General features: G+C 54.3%; 2 protein-coding genes across 10 annotated transcripts in view; one reads left to right on the forward strand and one right to left on the reverse strand.

The window, feature by feature from the left end:
• Positions 1–3,432, forward strand: part of TMEM163 (transmembrane protein 163) — a 256,787-nt gene extending 253,355 nt beyond the window's left edge. Inside the window, exons 7-8 of the mRNA XM_082397929.1 lie at positions 979–1,120; positions 2,528–3,432. Of these exons, the coding sequence (XP_082254055.1) occupies positions 979–1,120; positions 2,528–2,588 (203 nt within the window). The 3' untranslated portion in view covers positions 2,589–3,432. The remainder of the gene's footprint in view (positions 1–978; positions 1,121–2,527) is intronic.
• A 1,174-nt stretch (positions 3,433–4,606) lies between these two features.
• Positions 4,607–18,919, reverse strand: part of MGAT5 (alpha-1,6-mannosylglycoprotein 6-beta-N-acetylglucosaminyltransferase) — a 368,150-nt gene continuing 353,837 nt past the window's right edge. For all 9 annotated transcript variants that reach the window (XM_082397885.1, XM_082397881.1, XM_082397884.1 and 6 more), the window contains 2 exons: positions 16,550–16,707; positions 4,607–10,381 (listed from right to left, as the gene is read on the reverse strand). In XM_082397885.1, coding sequence (XP_082254011.1) covers positions 10,183–10,381; positions 16,550–16,707 — 357 coding nt within the window. In that variant the 3' untranslated portion in view covers positions 4,607–10,182. The remainder of the gene's footprint in view (positions 10,382–16,549; positions 16,708–18,919) is intronic.

The following is an 18,919-nucleotide window of genomic DNA, read 5'->3' on the forward strand; positions in this document are numbered from 1 at the left end:
GCACCTTTACCCCAGGGGAGTTGCCAGGGAACGGAGCAGGCCTGCTGTCGGAGAGGTGACTGGCCTGCATGGGCAGCTGCCAGGGGACCACTGGCCGGCGTGGGCCTGCAGCTGCTCTCAGGTTATGCTGGGGCAGGCGAGGAGCCTTGTGGCTCACAGCACGGCGAGACCCCAGGAGCCCCTCTAAACCATTCCCTTCCCGTGTGGCCTTGGAAAACGCACAGGTAGGCTGGAAGTGCGATGCCTCAGTCGTGGGGACCCACTGAGGTGACGTGTGTGAAAGGAGATGGTGATCAACGTCTGTTAGCTCCAGTTCTGGCTGGATTGCCCTTTCTGCAGCCAGGTAGCTAACCCTAGTCTTTGCCTTTCCTTCCTGGAGAGTGAAACATCCTTGGGTGACTGGGGAGACACGGCAGAGAAAGAACGTGGGTTCAGGTGGAATCCCAGCCCTGCCCCTCTCGATCTGTATAACCCGGTCAGTTTACTAAACCTCACTCACTCTGCTCAACTTCGTTTTCTCATTGGTGAAACGAGGGTGATGATCGGACTTCACAGAGTTGAGACGATCCCAGCTGTGTACTTGCCCAGCAGACACTGGACAGATGTGAGTCCCTGAGTATTGAGTGTCCCCTGTGCGTTTGGCAGGCCTGGTGCCCCTGCCCCCCCTGGACACCTGTGTTCCTAGGGCGTGGGAGGAAGCCGACAGGAACCGTACACAGGCTGTCACGTGGGCATGGTGGCTGGCAGGGGCTGGACAGTGAGGGTGACAGCTCCATCCAGGGAGGTCCCTGGTGACATGTGAGCAGAGACTTGTCAAGCCATGTGGGTGGCTATCAATCACCCGAGAAGTGCTTCTGGAACATCCCTTCCAGCACACGTTCCGGGATGCAGAGGCATGCCTGGCATTTGGGTAGTTTCCCTGGTGGCTAAGCAAGTTCACCGGGCACTGCCCTCAGCCCCTCTCTGCTTCTCTTCCAGGGTTTAACTCCCTCGTGGGGGCCGTGATGGGCTTCTCCATTCTTCTGAGCGCCGAGGTGTTCAAGCACAACTCGGCGGTCTGGTACCTGGACGGCAGCATCGGCGTGCTGATTGGCCTCACCATATTCGCCTACGGGGTCAAGTAAGTGCTCTTTCCTCTTTGCTCTCCGGGCGGCCACGGGTGCTATATCCCCCACCCCTGACGATCATGTCTAGTACCTGTGACCCTCCCGCCCCCGGGGGAGGTCAGGAGACTTGGAAAAGCCCCCTGCAGCTGTCACATACTCTGGTGGCTGGGACAGAAGTGAGGCAAGGACTTGGACCAGGGGCCTAGGCTTTCAGTCACAAAAGGTCCGCTTTTGTCTGCTGTCTGTCTTTATAGTTCACTGAATGGTCCTCCCTTTAACCCTTCGTGCCTGAAGATTTGTGCCCCTTTCTTTATAGTGAGGGTCGTAATGATGCACCAGGGAGGCATTTGTGGGGTGTCCTCACCCTTCAAGCCCCCTCTGCCACCTGCTACAGATGCCGGGACCTCACACTTACTTAGAGAACTTTTTACACTTAGAGTGCAGAAGGGCTGCATGTAGAAAAAGCCACCCCAGGCGTTGGGTTCTAGCCCAGCCTGAGGCCTCTCACTGAAGAAGTGCCAGCAGGCACCGCTGGCTCTGCATCCAGCATCTAGGCTGGAGTCGGCCTTTGAAAAGAGAACAGTTTCTCAAAGGCGCTGAGCTTTTAAATGTTAACATGCTTCCTCTCTCCCACTACGATGGCTCTAATAAAAGAGAGAGACAGTAAGAGTTGGTGAGAATGTGGAGAAATCAGAACCTCCGTCTCTTGCCCGTGGGAATGTAAATTGTTCAGCCGCTTTGGGGATAGCTTAGCAGTTCCTCAAAATGTTAAACACGGAGCTGCCAACCATTTGGCCCAGCAGTCCCACCCTTTGGCATATACTCCGGCGAAACGAAAACACACATCCACGCAAACACCTCTGCATGAACATTCACAGTGGCATTAGTCACAGTGGGCAACAAGTAGAGACAACTCGTATGCCCAACGTATGCAGGTTTTAAAGAACCCACATGTCCATTAACAATGGATAAATAAAATGTGGTAGAGCTATGCAGTGGAGCGTTTATTCAGCCACAAAAGGGATACCGATGATTCATGCCACTGATAGATGGGTGAACCTCGAAAACACACCCAGGGAAAGAAACCACTTACCAGAGGCTACATCTTGAATGATTCCACTTATAGGAACTATCCCCAGTAGGCAAAGCCATGGAGACTGAGTAGGTTAGTGGTTGTCAGGGGGAGATGGGGTGGGGAGTGACCGCTAGTGGGCACGGGGTTTCTTTTGGGGGGACGATGAAAATGTGCTGGAATTAGGTGGGCGTGATGGTTGCCTGTACTAAAAACCGCCGAACTGCAGGAATTCTATAGTACGTGAATTATACTTCTAAAAAACAGAAAGCCCCCATCTGTTTCCCAAGAGCTCAAGCCCAGGGCTGCGGAGGGTCTGTGTGGGGGTGACCGGCCTTTCTCTTCTCAGGCTCCTCATCGACATGGTGCCCAGGGTGAGGCAGACGCGCCACTACGAGATGTTCGAGTGAAGGGGGCCGGCTGCCCTACATCTGCATGAAGACCGTCAGGAGCACGAGAGCTTTCCATGCAGGCGGACGGTACTGCTGTTTAACTGAACATTCAATACCTTTGTGCTCACGGGAACCAGGTCTCCCCCGCAGGTCGGACTGCACCGCTCCCCCCCCCTCCGCTGCCCCCGCCGAACACCGTAGGACAATGAGCACGGAGCAGGGCCCCGTCTCCGGCGGGAGGACTGACCTTTTCCATCTTCTGCAGTAAAGAGGTTCGTGTGGGGCGGATACGAAGTCTGCTTGGTGGAATGCCTCTGTGGTGCTCCCAGCCTCCAAGGGATAGCAGCTCCCCAGACCCACCTCCTGGGTCCTCCGCGTGGGCCCGGAGTCTCCTGGCAGATTTTAAAAGAGAAGACCGTACCCTTTGGTCCCTCACCCCTTTATCACTTCCTAATTAATTTCTGTCCGTGTATTTCATTCATTTCATACTGTTTTACTAATCCTCAATCTAAACACCAGATTTGTTCTAAAGGAGGAGACCATTCTATTTTTAAAGTGCTTAGTGATAGATGTGTGAGCTTTTGCATGGTCGAACTCAGCCCCTGACCCTTTCCTGTACATTCAGAACCCGAACGTACGTGTAAACACAGGATCCCTTTTGGAGAGATGTGAAACTACAGTTTATTTGTAATAAATAATTATATAATCTAATCTATCCATATATATGTATCTATCTATATGCTGTGTGAAGTGGTAATGGTACATTACAGTCTGTTCACGTTGTAAGGAACAAGCTGTTCTCGGTTTATGCAGCGTTAGGCATCGATTCTGTTAAAAAGACACACACACAAAAAACGGTCTCCCCACACGCAACATTCTGTACCTCTAGCACTGCTGCTTGTCCGGGCGACGGTGACCAATAAAGACCTTGACCTGTTTTGTATGGTATGGGGAGGTGATGGTGAAGGTTGGCACTGCTGTGGGTGAGGGATGGGGTGTCGGGTGGGGGGTCAGGCTCACACCCCGCTCAGGGAGGGAAAGAGGGTAGCCACATACGTCCATGTGGTGTTGCCTGGAGCTGACCCCCCGCCCCCCAGCTACCTCAGGCTGGGGAGGGGAAGGTGGTGCGGTCCCTTCTAAGAGGTCACTGACCTTGGAGAGAAAGTCATGCTGAAAGCATCCCATTAAGCCAACAGCATTTTGAGGCATGTTCTATGGGCTGTTTGTTAGTTACCATGTTGCACAGAAAAGATGGACACTGTCCAGGTCTGGGAAACGCAATATTCAATAGGTTTCTTTTCTGTGGGTTTTCTCCCTGTATTTACTGTTTAGTACAGTTCCCATTGTGGCAGCTATGCTGTGGCATCCCCCAAACTTAGGCACTCAAGTTATGCTCACCTTTCTTGGGGACGTGTATCCCATCAAACATGTCGGCTCTCTCCCATGGTGTCTCTGCTCCGGGCGGCGACCAGAAGGTTCACCAGCGTCGGGGAGGCTGCATCACGGCCCTCCACCATCCCCACAACAAGCCCCTGGTGGGAGCATGAACTTGAACTTCCTTGTTCCCAGGGCCTGTGCCTAACCGAGTGCTCACGGACCACACTGAGCCCAAAGTGCTCTTCCTGAAGTGGGGAAACATGTTCCAGGTCTAATAAGCCCTCCGATAGCCTCTTAAGGGCTATCTATCTTGCTAGCACATCCTTAAAGATTTTTAAACATCTGACGTAGTTAGTACAGTTACCTACAAAACCAACAAACAGAACAACAGTCTACTTGCAAACGCAATTCCCTTCTAGGTGAGCGGAGGGCAGGGAGAGTGCTGTGCAATTAGTACTGGCGGGTGTGATACAAGGGAAAGGGTGTTCCACAGTGAGCCCCCCAATCCCTTAAACCTACCTTCCTATCAGCATTTTCGGCAGCGTACCTGCAAACGGTGAAACGCAGTCAGCGGCTGCCACCACTGGGGGATGCAGCTGGACGGGGTCCTGCTGGCGCCCTGGTACCCACCCGCCCCGCCCCCAAATCACTTCCATCTGTCACACAAGAAAAGTTTATTGAAAAATAAAGTTCTCCCTAGTTTTCTCTACAACAGTGGAAAACAAAGCAGTGCCCTCTACGCCGGTACAGTACATTTGACAGCAACACCTTATCTGCAGAATCCTGCACTACTTAACCCCAGAAGTGAACAGTAGAAAATGGTTGTACCAGGAGCTGGCTGAAGACACAGACGCGAATGGCCATTAGCTTACAGACATCAAGGCTGTGACAGCAACTACAGCAGAAAGGACGTCACCATCTCCTTTGGCATAGACTGTTCCGCTCTTGTTCGTCCTGTTCATACCCGGGCAGGCCGGTGAGCGAAGGCGTCTGACATCTGTTCCATCTCAGCTGTGGCAGGGCCGGCTGGCCCAGGGAGCCCTCCAGCACCGCAACGGCTCCGAGCCTCCAGGACCACCCTTGCCCCCCACGGACCCAGACGGGGCCCTGCCCGCCGCACAAGCGCACGGCTGCCCTTGCGTCCCTCTGCCGTGCCTCACCGGATGCAGGGGCCTGGGGGTTAATCTGAAGTCTCCACAAGATCTGGGAAAAATAGAGGAAATGATGCTTTGAAGAAGGTAAATTCCAATCTTAAATGACTGCTGATTCAGCTGAAGAGAATCCAAAGGATCTGAAAAAGACACCGGACTCCAACACATTCCTCCATTTTCCACAAATGCAATCTATGCAGAATAGGGCCAAGATAGGACAGGAGATAAAACTCTAAACCTATCTAGGGAAGCAAGAGGCTGAAACCACCACCGCCCACCCCCCCCCAAAAAAAACAAAAAAACTGACATTCAGGTGATCTCGGAAAACATCATTAAGCCCTGAGCAGCCTCCTGGAGCTCTGAAGACGCCCCCGCCACCCCCATAGAATAACCTTTAATGTGACAGAAACGTGACAACTAACCAGCCTGGGAGTCTGATCCTCTTGGACTGGACAGTGGAGGAGCCACCCTGGCCAGCAGGGGGCGCCAAAAGGGGCTTCCTGGGGAGCGATTAAGTTCAATTGGTCATTCCTTTCCCCTTCAATAAAAAACAGAAACGCCTCTATCATTGCATTTCAGAGGAAGATGGGTAACTTTAAGGAGACAGTCTGTCAGAGAATTCATTTTAATTTCCAGCTCACCGAGTTCTGCAAAGAAAAACCCTGGAAGGGTCCAGAAGATAAGAGTGGGGTGCGGTCCAGCATGTGGCCAGAGGTCACCCTCTTATGTTCAGTTTGCTAATTCTTGCGGCCCAGTTCCATCTGGGGCTGAAGTCAGGCATATTTTCCAGTCAGTGCATTTTAACCAGCAGGGTGGACACAGGACTCAGGTATCGTCCACCACTACATCCTACAACATTCCATCAACCTGGAATATTCTCCTGTAGGTACTACTTTTGAATCAATGATAGGAAGTGAGCTCAGCTCTTTTTTTCTGGATTTTATGAAAGGCAAATAACAACAATATTTAACATTTACTAGGGCTTACTATATGCCAGACACTGCTAAACACTGCTAATTCACTGCTAAACTGAATCCTCACAAAAACCCTAAGTGCTAAGAAAGCTAGGGTAGTTTTTTTCTGCATCGGACACTAGACAGCTAATTTGGCCTTTTGCTATAAAAACTTGGTTTTCCATTTTTTTGTTGAAGCCCACAAGAAGGAAAGGAACCCGCCCTCCGCTTTAGGAAATTCCTACCTTCCTAAAGAAGTCTGAATCTCTCTACATCCATCCATCTCTTCACATAAGGTGCTCTGCAGCCCCATAGGGATGGATGGGGTTAGAATGACGCCAGTGTGGAAATGAAAATATTTTTCAATAAATAAAACATTCCAGGCTTGGGAGAGTAACACAACAGAGCCTGTCGTTAACAGACCTTTTTTTTTAAATCAAGAATTGGGGGGGGCATGGGACAGGGTGGTAATGTCCCCATTAAATACACAATCTAGGTAAACCACCTCAGAGAACGCGGTGGCCTGCCTTGGTCTGGTCTAAAAAGCACAAATCCACCCATAAACAGAACAGTTTCTGTCTACCCGGTCACACTCGTGGCTTCACTACCAGTGAGCTGCGCTGGGGCGCCCCAAAGTGAGCTTACCGGGAAGCTGAGTAGTCACTTTTATTGAACCCCACGTTTGCCAAAGAAACAAAAAAAGGGGGTGTGTATTTCTTCCCCTTCAACCTGCTAAGCAGATGAAGTGGTTTTGGGCCAGTGCTTCCATGAGCTCAGCAGGGCCTGCTTCCCTTCAGGGTAACCCCTCAGACAGGGCTGGTCTTCTGCTGCGGCCAGACCTCACCAAGCTCCCGGGGTGGCACGTGTCAACCAGCAGTCCCCAGACAAACCCGAAGACCTGGCCGAGCAGCCTGGGAAGGTATGGGCTGGTCTGGAGGAAGTCAGACCTTTTCTTGGGGGTTCTCATGGCTTCATGGGGGTGGATGTGCCCCTAGACTATGGCCCAGGGGGGCTTGGAGGGCATTTCCGGCGCCCAGCCTGAGTTGCCTGCAGTGATGCCAGGGCACGTCCTATCTCCAAGCTGGGGGAGTCTGCTAGCTTCCTTCAACAAAACCCAGATTCCAAAAACCAACCCCACATTCCAAAAACCAACCCGAAAGAAAAGTGAAAAGGCACCTCAGAGAAAAAATAAATATCACCAAAGAAATATCTCCAAACATACAGCAAAACACACAAAAAGTAAACTATAAGCAGTGACAAAACCCAATCTAAGCAAGAATGCAAAAAGCTTCTCCAATTGTACATGTGCAAATCGAATTACATACAAGAAATAAATGAGGTGTTTAGTGGCGTGAGAAGTGTTTCCCCTTTCAGGAACTTTTCCTCCCGAAAAGTCTTTACATTTCAAAGGAAAGCTTTCTCTCCTTTAATAAATTAAATGTTTTCCCTCGAGTTTTTTTTTTTTAAGAACTTAGGATCACAGTGGAGGAGAAAAAAAAAAAAATCCCAAATCTTTTAGGAAAAAAATGTACGAAAACTAAAGACCAGGCAAGAGATGAGAGATGCTCAGAGCACAAGACACTAATCCTGATTGGGGATTTCTCTCCCTGTGGAATTGTCATCAATTACCAATTAATTGGTTTAGGATTCTATTAAGATCGGCATTGGCAAAACCATCGAAGGCTCCCAGCCCACACTCTGAGAGGCGCCTTCCTCTCCCAGGGCAGGCAGGAATCGCACCCCTTCCTGCGCAGGGCAGATGGAGGTCCCTATCCCAATGTCCTCTTGGGTCGCTGACCAGACTTGGGCCACGTGTGTGGAAGCCTGAGAGCCAGTATACATTCAGTGTCGCCGCCTCTGTTCATAATGCCCTCAAGAACTGGAGTGTGGGTTTCTTTGCCCCAGGAGCAGCTGCCCTGCGGGCAGAGAGCTCTGGCTTACTTCCATGACTGGAAATGGGGGGAAGCCGGAGGAATCTTCAAATGGGGGAGGTGCTCTCCTGGCTGCCTGACCTGAGAGTCCTGACGTGGAGAAGAGGAATTCTCCAGAAGGCGGAGAGTCCCTGAGCTCAGGGGCAGGCAGCAAACAATCCCTGCAGCTTCTGGAACACAAGCCCGGCACAGCATCTTTCTGAGAACAGGGCTTTCCAACTTCCTTGCTTTCAGAGTTCCTGCGCTGGCTGTTAACAGCTCTCTCGCAAAATGGCTTAATCTGGCAGAGTGGGAAACTCGTCTCGGCCCGCCGGCTCCCCCTGCTGGTCAAACACCGGCACTCACGTCCTCAGCACTGGAAACTCCCAGAAGAGCCCAGAAGAGGGCAGCACCGGCCCAGGAATTGCAGGTCTGGGCCCTCAAGCAAATTGCCACCAGAGAGGCTGCAGCCAGGAGTCCCATCTGTAGGGAAAAGCAGTTCCCCACAGCAGGGATGGCAGTTGTTTCCTCCCACTGCAGGAAACCACCCTTGCAAAGCTTCAAAGCACTCAGGCCCTCGCACCCTCCATCCTTGTTGCTGTTCTCAGCCAGGTTGTGACGGGCAGGCCCCTGCATCCACGGTCAGGGCAGAGCGACCTCCCCGCCAGCGTTCTCCCTGGCACACGTGGGCCACCTATGGGGTCGGGGAGACGCTGCTGCCCTTCCTCCGTCCCTCCATCCTCTGAGATGGGAGGTGCAATGAAGACCCACAGAGGGTCTAAGAAAAAAAGGCTGGCCGTGCACTTGACATTAATTTTACACCCAAGAAGAATCCAGAAGCAGGCGGAATCTAACTTCCCATAACTCAAGTCTCCACACTCCATCTGGTCCTCAGAAAGCAGAATTCTCACTTTAACCTCACGTCCCGAAGGCCCACCCAGGCCATTAGCCTTGCCCAGCTGCTCTGCTCGGCGATCAAGGCACTCAGAAGCATGAGTGAGTGCTGGACGGATCACGGGCCAGCTCATAAGCGGGACATTCCGCCAGACAGAGAAGAGGGCTCACTCTTACCAGTACGGAGATGCCAGGGCATCGCAGGAGACACACACGCTTACACGCACAGCACTGAAGCACGGGGTGGAGGTGTGCAGGACCGGGGAACTCACACAAAAGCAGAGGAGGGGGAGACTCCACGGTTTGGTCCGACCTGCCAAGCGGCTCACCCGCCCCCGCTCCCGCTCCTCACAAATATTTGTGCCTGGAGTAAAAGCCAGCATCAGATTCCTACCCCTTGCACGCCGCACCCACACTCATAGGTGAGTGTGGCCAGGACAGTGCACATGCACCCTGGCCTGCCCTTGCTCCCCGAGCCAGCATCAAGTTCACCAAGAGCCCCGTTCCCTGGACTCCAGTGACATCAGACATTAGAGGGAATACAACACAAGCCCATCCGTCTAGAACCCAGCTCCGGTGGCGCCACTGGTTCTTAGGGACCAGCTTCACTCCCGTCCAAATCTCAGCTCGAGGACAACTCTCTTAAGGGGGAAAGAGCACGGCCTCCGAGCCTGTCCCCTAGCCGCCGTCTGGCAAGCGCACAAGATTTGTTCTGTTCTGCCACCATCCACTTTGAGGAGCTAGGTCCCCATAGCTGCCCCTAAGCATGCCATCAACCCCACAGCGCACCCTGCCCAAAGCAGACAGAAGTAATATTATAGTGAAGGTGGACGGCCAACAGTGGAAAATCGAAGAAGCTACAAGACACGTGATCAATCCCTCTCTGCCCTCCCCAGCTCCCCCTCCCTCCCTCCCACCCAAATAAATAAGTTAATGGGTTTAGGAATGTTCCCATACGAAGTTCTTTCCAACTAGCCCAAATCCTCCTCTGGTTTTGTTTCATTTAAAGGAACCTTGAGATTCTCTTTCTACCGCGGAGCAGCTGCACAGACAGTCTCCCTGCAGTAGCTCCTCCAAAATTAAAAACGAATTTGTGCCAGGAGAAGCCGGGCGCCCGGCCTGATGCCGACTCTCGTTTTGTTTTGGTGAGAACTCCGCTGAGATGCTCCGACCGCAGCGGGACCAACACCAAATCGAGGCCTCCCGCCAAAAGAGTTCAGGCTCCGGCGAGAGTCCCCGGATGATTTCTGCCCACCGGCCTTGCCCCGATGGGGCTGGAGCCACCGTCTTCCCCAGGAGAGTGCGTGTGGGGCCGAGCCGGAGGCTGCTAGAGACAGTCTTTACAGAGGGCCACCTGGCCCTTGATGAAGTCCCGGCAGGGGCAGATCCTCCGGTGCCTCGGGTGGGCGCCGGCACAGCTGAACAGCAGGAGGTCACCTTGAAACACACAGTGCTTGCTCTTGGGGTCGAAGGAGGGCACCACGATGTCCTTGGCCACCTCTGAGCTTTGGCAGGTCACCTCGTACCTTGTGGGGGAGAGAAAGGGGTTAGAGATGCAGGGGTTGTCCTCGTCCCAGGCGTGGGGAGCTTGTTCGGGGCTCCTGCAGTAGAAATGAAATGTCAGCCAGCCTCTGACCCAGCCATTCTCACCTCGGGAAATCCAGGCTCGAGAAAGGCATGCGTGTGCCTGGACATGTGTGTGGGGCTATGTGTTCAAGGCTGCTTAGCGAAGCACTGTCTGTAATGGAGACAAACTGGAAATAACCTGAATACTCAGCAAGTGGGAAATGGCTGAGTCAACTACGGCTCATCTGTACCATCAGAGTTACATGCAGCCCTTGACAAAGGAGAGGTGGAAATGCGAGCACTAGCGTGAGAGCTGTCCTCAGGAGAGAGGGGGAGAGAGGGGAGGGAGAGAGAGAGAGGGGAGGGAGAGGGAGAGAGGGGAGGGAGAGGGGGAGAGGGAGAGGGAGAGAAAGGAGGGAGAGGGAGAGAGGGGAGGGAGAGAGGGGAGGGAGAGAGGGGAGGGAGAGGGAGAGAGGGGAGGGGAGGGAGAGAGACAGAGGGAGAGAGGGGAGAGAGAGAGGGGAAGAAGAGGGAGAGAGGGGAGGGAGAGGGGAGGGAGAGGGGAGACAGGGGAGGGAGAGAGAGAGGGAGAGGGGAGAGAGGGGAGAGAAAGAGGGGAGGGGGAGAGAGAGACAGGGAGAGAGAGAGAGAGAGAGGGAGAGGAAGAGGGAGAGGGGAGGGGAGGGAGAGAGGAAGAGAGAGGAGAGGGAGAGAGAGGGGAGAGAGATAAAGGGAGGGGGAGGGGGGAGAGAGAGAGAGGGGGAGGGAGAGAAGTCATGAAAGACTACACACTAAAGACTTAACAATGTTTACTTCTGAGGAGTGAGACTGGGGGAAAGATACGCATTATTTACGTGTTTTTTAAAAACTATGTTTAATTTTCTCAATTAATGGCTTAAAGATACCCCTGTTATGTGGCCTTAGTCCCCACTGGAGAGCAGTCAGATGGTCTCCTGGGGAAGGTGCCGTCCTGGACCTGAGTCACTGGACCTTGGATGACGGTGGCAATAGTAACACCCCCGCCCTAACCCTGTCCCCAGCTTGAGGTTTCTGGGTGCGCAGAGCAGGGACTGAACCATCCCAGGTCTGTGTTCTTGCTCCTGTGCCATAGTCTCCCAACAGGTGAATTGTCTGTGGGCTGGAGACCGCTGTGGCTTTGCTTTCTCAGCCTGGGACCACTGCCTGGGGGGGGCGAAGGAGAACCGGATGTTTCTGTTTCCAACAGTGTTGGCCTCATTTCAAAGAAGAGCCACATTAAGTTCTCCTCTTACCTGGGGTACCTGGGTCCTACCTGTACCCCACATGCCTGGTGGGGACCAGTTCAGAGAAGGTGGTAAAGGAGGGCCAGACAGATCTGGGTTTGAGTCCTGGCTTCATCTCTTATAAGCTGTGTGGCCCTGCACCAATGACTGAGCCTCTCTGTGGCTCAGTTTCCTCTTCTGTGAAATGGGGATAAAGAAGCCTTACCTCACAGGGAAGGTCCAGGGATTAAATTAATGCTTATAGAGCAGCTGTCAGAGTCTAGCTCTGGGAAGTACTCAACACACGAGAACTATCATGATTACCATCATCACCTGGCCCCGGCAGACGCTGGCTGGGCTATGCCACCTTCCTCCCTTGCCCAACAGTGTGAATTTACACACTTGCCAACCATCTCTATTTTGCTTTGTTCACGGAAGTCTTGATTCTTGCTGATAGGGAGGGGATCTGGATGTGGAACCTGAGGTTTCCTGCTGCCTCTGGAAAGCCTCCAAGTGTTGGGGGAAGAGCATCTGGCGCCCCCATTACTCCTGCACCCTCTTTTCCCTTCCTCCCGCCAACTAACTGCCGGGACCCACCCGCCCTCCTGCCAGTGTTAATCTGGTGGTTCCCAGCGCATCTGCTGGGGCTTCTGGTGAGCTCTCTGCGGCTGCCTGGGCACCAGGAGGGCAGCACCGGCCCATCTTGCTGCTGCAGTCACCAGGGAGCTCTGTGACTTCTCTAAGTGGCCCGATACCCCTTGACGTTAGGTAAGCCAGCTGGGAGACGGAGGCACCCAGAGGGCATGGCGAGGGCAGGACGTGGAGGTCTTACGGGTTTCCTAAAGGAAACCTGAGTCAGAGGCAGGGGCTGCCAGCTCCTTCACAGGACACTCCTCCTGGCCAACACAAAAAGGGGTCTCCAGAGCTCCACTGTGCATGAAAAGTGGCCATATGGAATGTGGCACTGGGATCCAGATTTATGCTTATGCTATTTATTTATTTAGGTGAATTACAGCAGCTGCTGTGTCTTAACTCAAGCCATCTGCCTGGTACATTGCTCCTCAGGAGCGTGGAAATCTCCACCACTCATCTCAGACCCCGAGGCAAGGGGGAGAATCGTCAGGAGCCAGGAAGAAACCCTCCTGCTCCTGCCCCTGGTCTCCTGGACTCAGACTCCAGGCCCAGCCTCCTGGGGTGCGAGCACGTGCGCCCATGACCACGAGGCTGCAACAGCAGCGGCCAGGCCGATGCCCAGAGATGACCACGAAGCACTCAAGCAGCAGGTGGTCCCCGGAGCCACAGGGGACCTGTCCCCAGGCAGCTCCCCAGAGGTTCAGCTGGGGGGCGCCGGAGCCACCCATGGGTGTGACCCAACCCCCTACCCTGGAGAGCTTTCCCTTCTGTTAGCTGCAGGTCTCCGTCCCACAAGCCCCGGGCGGTCGGGAAGGCCCCTCCAGCATCCTTGCTGAGCTAGTGAGCCACAGTCCTCAGGTGCTGCCGAGGAGACCTTCCCGATGGCTGGAGCGCATCCTCAAGCTCTGCCGTGGTCCCTCGCCTCTTCGGGGCGTGCGTGTCGCTGTTTCTGCCTCTCTGTTCCGGGGATGTCTGCGTCGCACACACGCGTGCGCACACACACACGTGTGTGCACACGCACACACATGCGCGCGCGTACACACACACACTCCCCGCTCAGACCTGTGGCCCAGTGTGCTGTTTCCTTTCTGTGGGCCCCTGTGGTCCTCACCTCTCTCCGGCTGGCCTCAATGGCTTCTCTCACAGGATGGGAGCTGGGGCTTCCGAGGCCCCTCTGCCCTTAGTGTAGAGTTTATAGCTCTTGAAGAAGAAGAGAAGGGCCAAGCCCCCCTTCCCGTGGGGCTGCCTATTTCCTGAGCCGAGAGAAGCCGCCCACCCCTGCCCCGACGCAGACCCACTCAGGATGAAGGGACGGAAGCAGGGCCCACCGGCAGCTCTTACTCCGTCCCCCCGCCCCATCCTCCTTGGCCCCGCCCCGTATCCACCACGTCTCCCCGAGCTCCCTCGGCACCACTCTGACTCAGGGCCACCTCCCTGCTCCGAAGGTGCCCACGTGCTCACAGAGCAGGCCACTCCACACTCAATCAATTAATATTTTAGAAGATACAACTTGTAAAAGTCGCAACATTGAGAAGGAAGCCTGCCGCTTACGCACGTTCCTATTTCGGAAGCCGAGGTGCGCCCGCCCTGGGTCCCAGCAGCCCGGACTCCGGCTCTTCCTGGGGCCTCTGTCCTCCGGCCCCTCCGGCCCTGGTCCGGGTCAGGTTGGGTCCCACCCGAATCATGCATGCTCCGTGCACGGGAGTTTGTGGTCGCCTCGCCATCACTCCCACCCACCACGCCCTGCCTGACTCCCCGATTCAAGACGACAGCACGGGACGCTACAAAGGGCTCTGCTTAAGTCACATCAAGTCACACTGCATAGCGAGGACAGGCCGGGGACACCCAAAGACGGAGAGGAGCTTAAACTTGGAGCCAGGCCCCAAGCCGGAGAAGAAAAAGCGGCAGCTCGCTGCTACCCGGCCACGAACACGGAGAAGCCAGGAGCGCCTCACTGAAGCGGTTTCAACAGACGCGCTGGGGCGCCGGGGCTTCGCGACGTTAGCGGTATTCACAAATGCAGAGGCAAGGCATTCACCAGGGCTCTTGCGCGCAGAAAACTAACTTCGGGCGGCTCTACAGGGGATGGCGTGGGAGGGGCCGTTTAGTAATCCCACGGCACAGGGCCTGGCGCAGGACCGCCCGGCACCAAGGCCTTCTGGTCTCTGGGCTCAGCTTGGTAGACGGGGGCTGGGCAGGGAGGTGGCAGGGCACTGGCGTTTCTGGTCTCAGCCTGGTGGCCTCGGGCCTGCCCCACTGCCCAAGCGCTCTGCAAGCCAGGGCTTTTCTGCTCTGCCTGCAGCACCAGCTGCATATCCTCTCACCATTACCCGGGATGTCCCCATCTCACAGGTGAGGGCACTGATGGGGACAGAGGAAACTGGTACCTTGGCTCCTCGTCCTGTGCCTCCGCGGGACCTAGCCCTGGGCCCTGCAGACGGGCGGGCTGTGGCGGGCCCCGTGCTGGGAGCGAGCCCCGCGAGCCCCGCCTCCGGCCTGGCCAGAAGGCCGGTGCTGGGAGGGTCCCATCCGGGTTCCCTCCTCCAGAGCTGGGGCAGGGGCTGCACGGAGACAGTTCTGTGTAGACGGTCTGCAGTCTGCCCCCAGTGCATCCAGACTTCCGATCAAACAGAGGGAGACACTCGGGGTTCCCAGGAAGCCACTTTGCTACGGGAGCCGTCTGCAAAAGGGGCGAGTGGCAAGCTCCCCCCGGACCTAGAATTTGGGATACGTGCTCTGGAGATGGAAGCTTCTGGCACCATCAGAGGCCTTCCATAGACGTCAGACCAGTACTCCCTCTCACGGGGCTTCACTGGCTGCAGAGCGGGCCGCCACCCGACTCCGCTGGCCTGGCCTTTATCCTGACGGTGCAATCGAGGCCACCTGTGATCCAGGTCTTCCCGTAAAAAGAACGAGAAAAAATAGCATCGCCCACAGCCCTACTCAGGAGAGCATCCCCGTAGGCGCGATGCTAGAGACCACACTCTCTCTCTAAAAAGGGTTTTATAGCACGCTTGAAGGTAATAGGACTTACAGGCAGGATCGGGCCAGCTCAGACCACTGGGCACGGATAAGCACAGCGGCCAACCATGCTGTAAAAGGGCGTGAAGCCACAACAGGGACCGGCAAGCCTCGAGCCCTGAGTCCACTCTGTGCCTTATTATTATTATTATTATTATTTTTTTTTGTGGGGGGTACGGCAGGCAGGATCTTAGTTGCCTGACCAGGGATCGAACCCGTGCCCCCCCGCAGTGGAAGCGTGGAGTCCTAACCGTTGGACTTCCAGGGAAGTCCCCACTCTGTTCCTTAAACATCCTCTTCAAGACTGGGGCAGAACCACAGCTCTGCGGAATATCTGGGGTTGAGATAGCAAATCCCTCAGGGGAAAACACCACATTAGAGTTCTTAAGGTGGGGAGGAGGTGACAGGTAATTAACCAGGTTGTGGCCCAGGGAGGGTGTGATAAATATCAGGGCACAGGTTCAGCACTGACAGGGGGCATGAGTCAGAGGCCAGAAGAAACTTCATATGGAAATCTGGAAAGTGCAAACACCAAACTCAAAATGCCACTGCAAAGGGAAATGAATGGTGTGACCGCAAGTAACACAAGCAGCACGAGAAAAGAAAGCCCAGCAACAGAGAAGGTCTCTCCTGGTTCACTCTGGCCTGTGATCCCAGTTCTGCACCCGCACCCCTGCTCAGGGACCCGGCAAAGCCAGGCCTGCTCACACCCTCAAAGGGGCTGGAATAGAGTGCAAAAGGAGATGGGGCTGCAGGAGGGGAAGGAGGCAGGGAAATTTGCTGCGGGCAGTTCTGTGCTAGCTCCCTGCCCATATTTTTCATTCCTTCCAGACTCCCTGACTCTGGGGACCTGGCTACAGCCAGGGGACCTCAGGGGCGGGTCCGTCCGTGCTTGTGGTTCTGTGTCCATCTCGGCTCCTTGGGTACCAATTAGCAAACTGAACACCTCCCGCCATCTCCAAGCCCCGACTTCCCGTTATTTATGCAAACAAAACACCCCTATTCGAATTCTAAATATATCAGCAGGCCAGGTGACCTCATCTACTTAACAATAAAAGCACTGGGCCAACTTTCTCTGGGTGGAGGGGGGCGGTGGGGTCATGCTATAACCTTTTCCACATCTTATTCCAACAGCCCACGAGCCTAGAAAGGAAAACCTTATCCCTCTCAACCCAGCTCTAACCCAGAGGCGAGCTGGAGGCTGAGCCGCCTCTCCCGGGCTCCAGCACTTACTTCAGCAAGTCCTTGTCCTTGTTGAGATGCTGGAAGAAGGAAGGCTCGCAGATAAGCTGTTTCTCCTGACACACCTGCTTGCAGGACTGCCCGGGCTCAGCAAGCTTTACCTGCAGGGCACTCAGGGGCGGCCACATCACTTGCCCATGGCAGAAGTCCTAGAATGACAAAGAAACCATCAGCCAAGGGACCAGGGATGCAAGTGGGGGGTCCCCAGTCTGCCAACCTGGTCACGGGAGAGCAGTGAGGGGCAGGAGGCAAGACCAGACAGACTTGGGTTGGAACCCGGCTCAGCTAGCACACGGTCTTGGCCTCGGTCTTCACCTCTACCTACCAGCTTTCTGTGCACAGCACTGTGTCTGCCAGTAACGGGGGCTATTCACTCGTATCGCCACCTACAATGATGCAATCGAGCTAAAGCCTCCACGCTTGAAAGCCCATCTCCAGATCCACCTTCACCAGCTGTTCTATTCCCTCCGCCCTAATTCCAAAGACATTTTCAGTGTCTACCTAATTTGGCGGTTACCTAATATGACACTGTTGTGTGAGTGCTGGTTTCAACTGTGGGAAGCAAAGGAGCACAGCAAGGAGTCTGCAGGCATCTGGGATAGAACCTATTGCGGGGTCGTGGTCTTGACAGAGGCTCAGTGCTTGTTGGTTGAAAACAACTGTAACACACAAATTCAACGGCTAGAGAAACAGCCTGAGGATGTGTGATAGGAGGTCAAGTAAGCTGGTACCCTATGCAAGGAGGGGTGCCCCGAGGCATGGAAGGTGGGGGCATGCTCAGGATGGGGCTGGGTGGTCATTCCTAGGATCTAGAGGGTGCGCAGGAAATTAACACATCCAAGGAAGTCACGGGCGGGGAGGACCAGGAAGTAACCTGTGCAGCATGGTGAACGGGCAGCCTAGTTATGAAGCTGAGTGTTGAGGAGAAAGACGAAGTGGGACCAGGGAAAGGGCAGGTGAGGAGTGGGAACTCTCTCTGCCCTGGGACCCCAGCTTTCATCTCAGCTGTGCTCGGAGCGACCCTGAATAGGTCCTGAGGGTGGGAACTCATGCACCACTGGCAACCAGAGCTTGCTCTGCTTGCACGATGTTGATGGAACCCTAGTAAAATTCTTCTGAATCCCTGGGCTGCCCAACCTGCAGAAGATGACGTCAGGGCAGGACCCCTGAAGAGCCATGTTTGTGTAACTTTTTGGGGGGGGGGGGCTAGCCCTCAGGGGTACCCAGTGGTTAGGGTTCGGATCCTGGGCTCTGAATCCCACTTGTAGGAATTCACCCCAGACGTATGGGACACATTGGGCAAAGAAACCTACACAGGACACAGGAATCCCAGCAGTATTGTTAGAAGAGAAGCAAAAGACTTGAAACAACCTAAAGGCTGTATTTGAACAGGTAACTGATTAGATACAAAGAATACCAAAAAATGCAACAGGTTCCAATGTGCTGACATGGAAACATCCCCAGGACATACTGAGAAAGAAAAGAAACAGGTTGAAGGCTGGTGTATAGTGTGTTTCCATTTGTGTTGATACGTATAGACTAAACAATCACGCCTGTGTTCCTGCAAGAATATCTCTGGTGCCACTGAGGAGGGGAAACGGGTACCAGGGTCAGGAATGGTCAGGAAATTTACTTTTAAATGTATGTCCTTCTGGAATATTCTCTCTTTCCTCCTGCCTACTTTCTCTCCTCTGCATGGATGAGGGGCTGATTAATCACATCAGGCTTTCAGAACCGGTGCTGGCAGGGGAAGGTTCCATACCCCCCGTCGGTCACGTGGAGAATTGCAGGAGGGCCGGGCCCTGCTGGGTCCCTGAGCAGTGAGGTGGGTGCAGCCCCAGAACGCAGACCAGAGCTGCATCTGGGGGGGGCCCTTCTGGGCTGCTCGCATTTTTCTCTTTTAAACCTCAGCTTCCTCCTTAGAAAAATGCAGACAATGATACTGATGATTTCCTATGGCTTCTGCCTCTCTCCACCTCCTTTCTGAAGGAGGTGACGCTGTTACACGTTAAGGAAGGTAAACGGCAGGTAGGCTTCTACTCCAGTCTCGTCAAATCGGTGCTTGAGACCCCACCAGTAAGGAGGACCCGCCATCGTTCCCCACCTCACTCGATCCTGCGATGCAGGGATGCACATGCTTGAACCTGAGTGGTTAGGCTCAAAGGTTAACTAACAAATCCTTCACTGCACGTAGTCGGGAAACCTAGAGCCTGGATTTGTATCAGCTGAAAACAAAAGATTCCAGAAGGGTCTAATAATTCAGAGATGATAGAAACGCACTGGATTATTTAAAGATAATAGGATCCAGTTTACTCTTCTGCAAGTGACAGAGTAAGCAGTCTTCCCTATCTCACAGCCCTG

This window comes from Balaenoptera borealis, assembly GCF_965194805.1.
Source record: "Balaenoptera borealis genome assembly, chromosome: 6".
Lineage (NCBI taxonomy): Eukaryota > Metazoa > Chordata > Mammalia > Artiodactyla > Balaenopteridae > Balaenoptera > Balaenoptera borealis.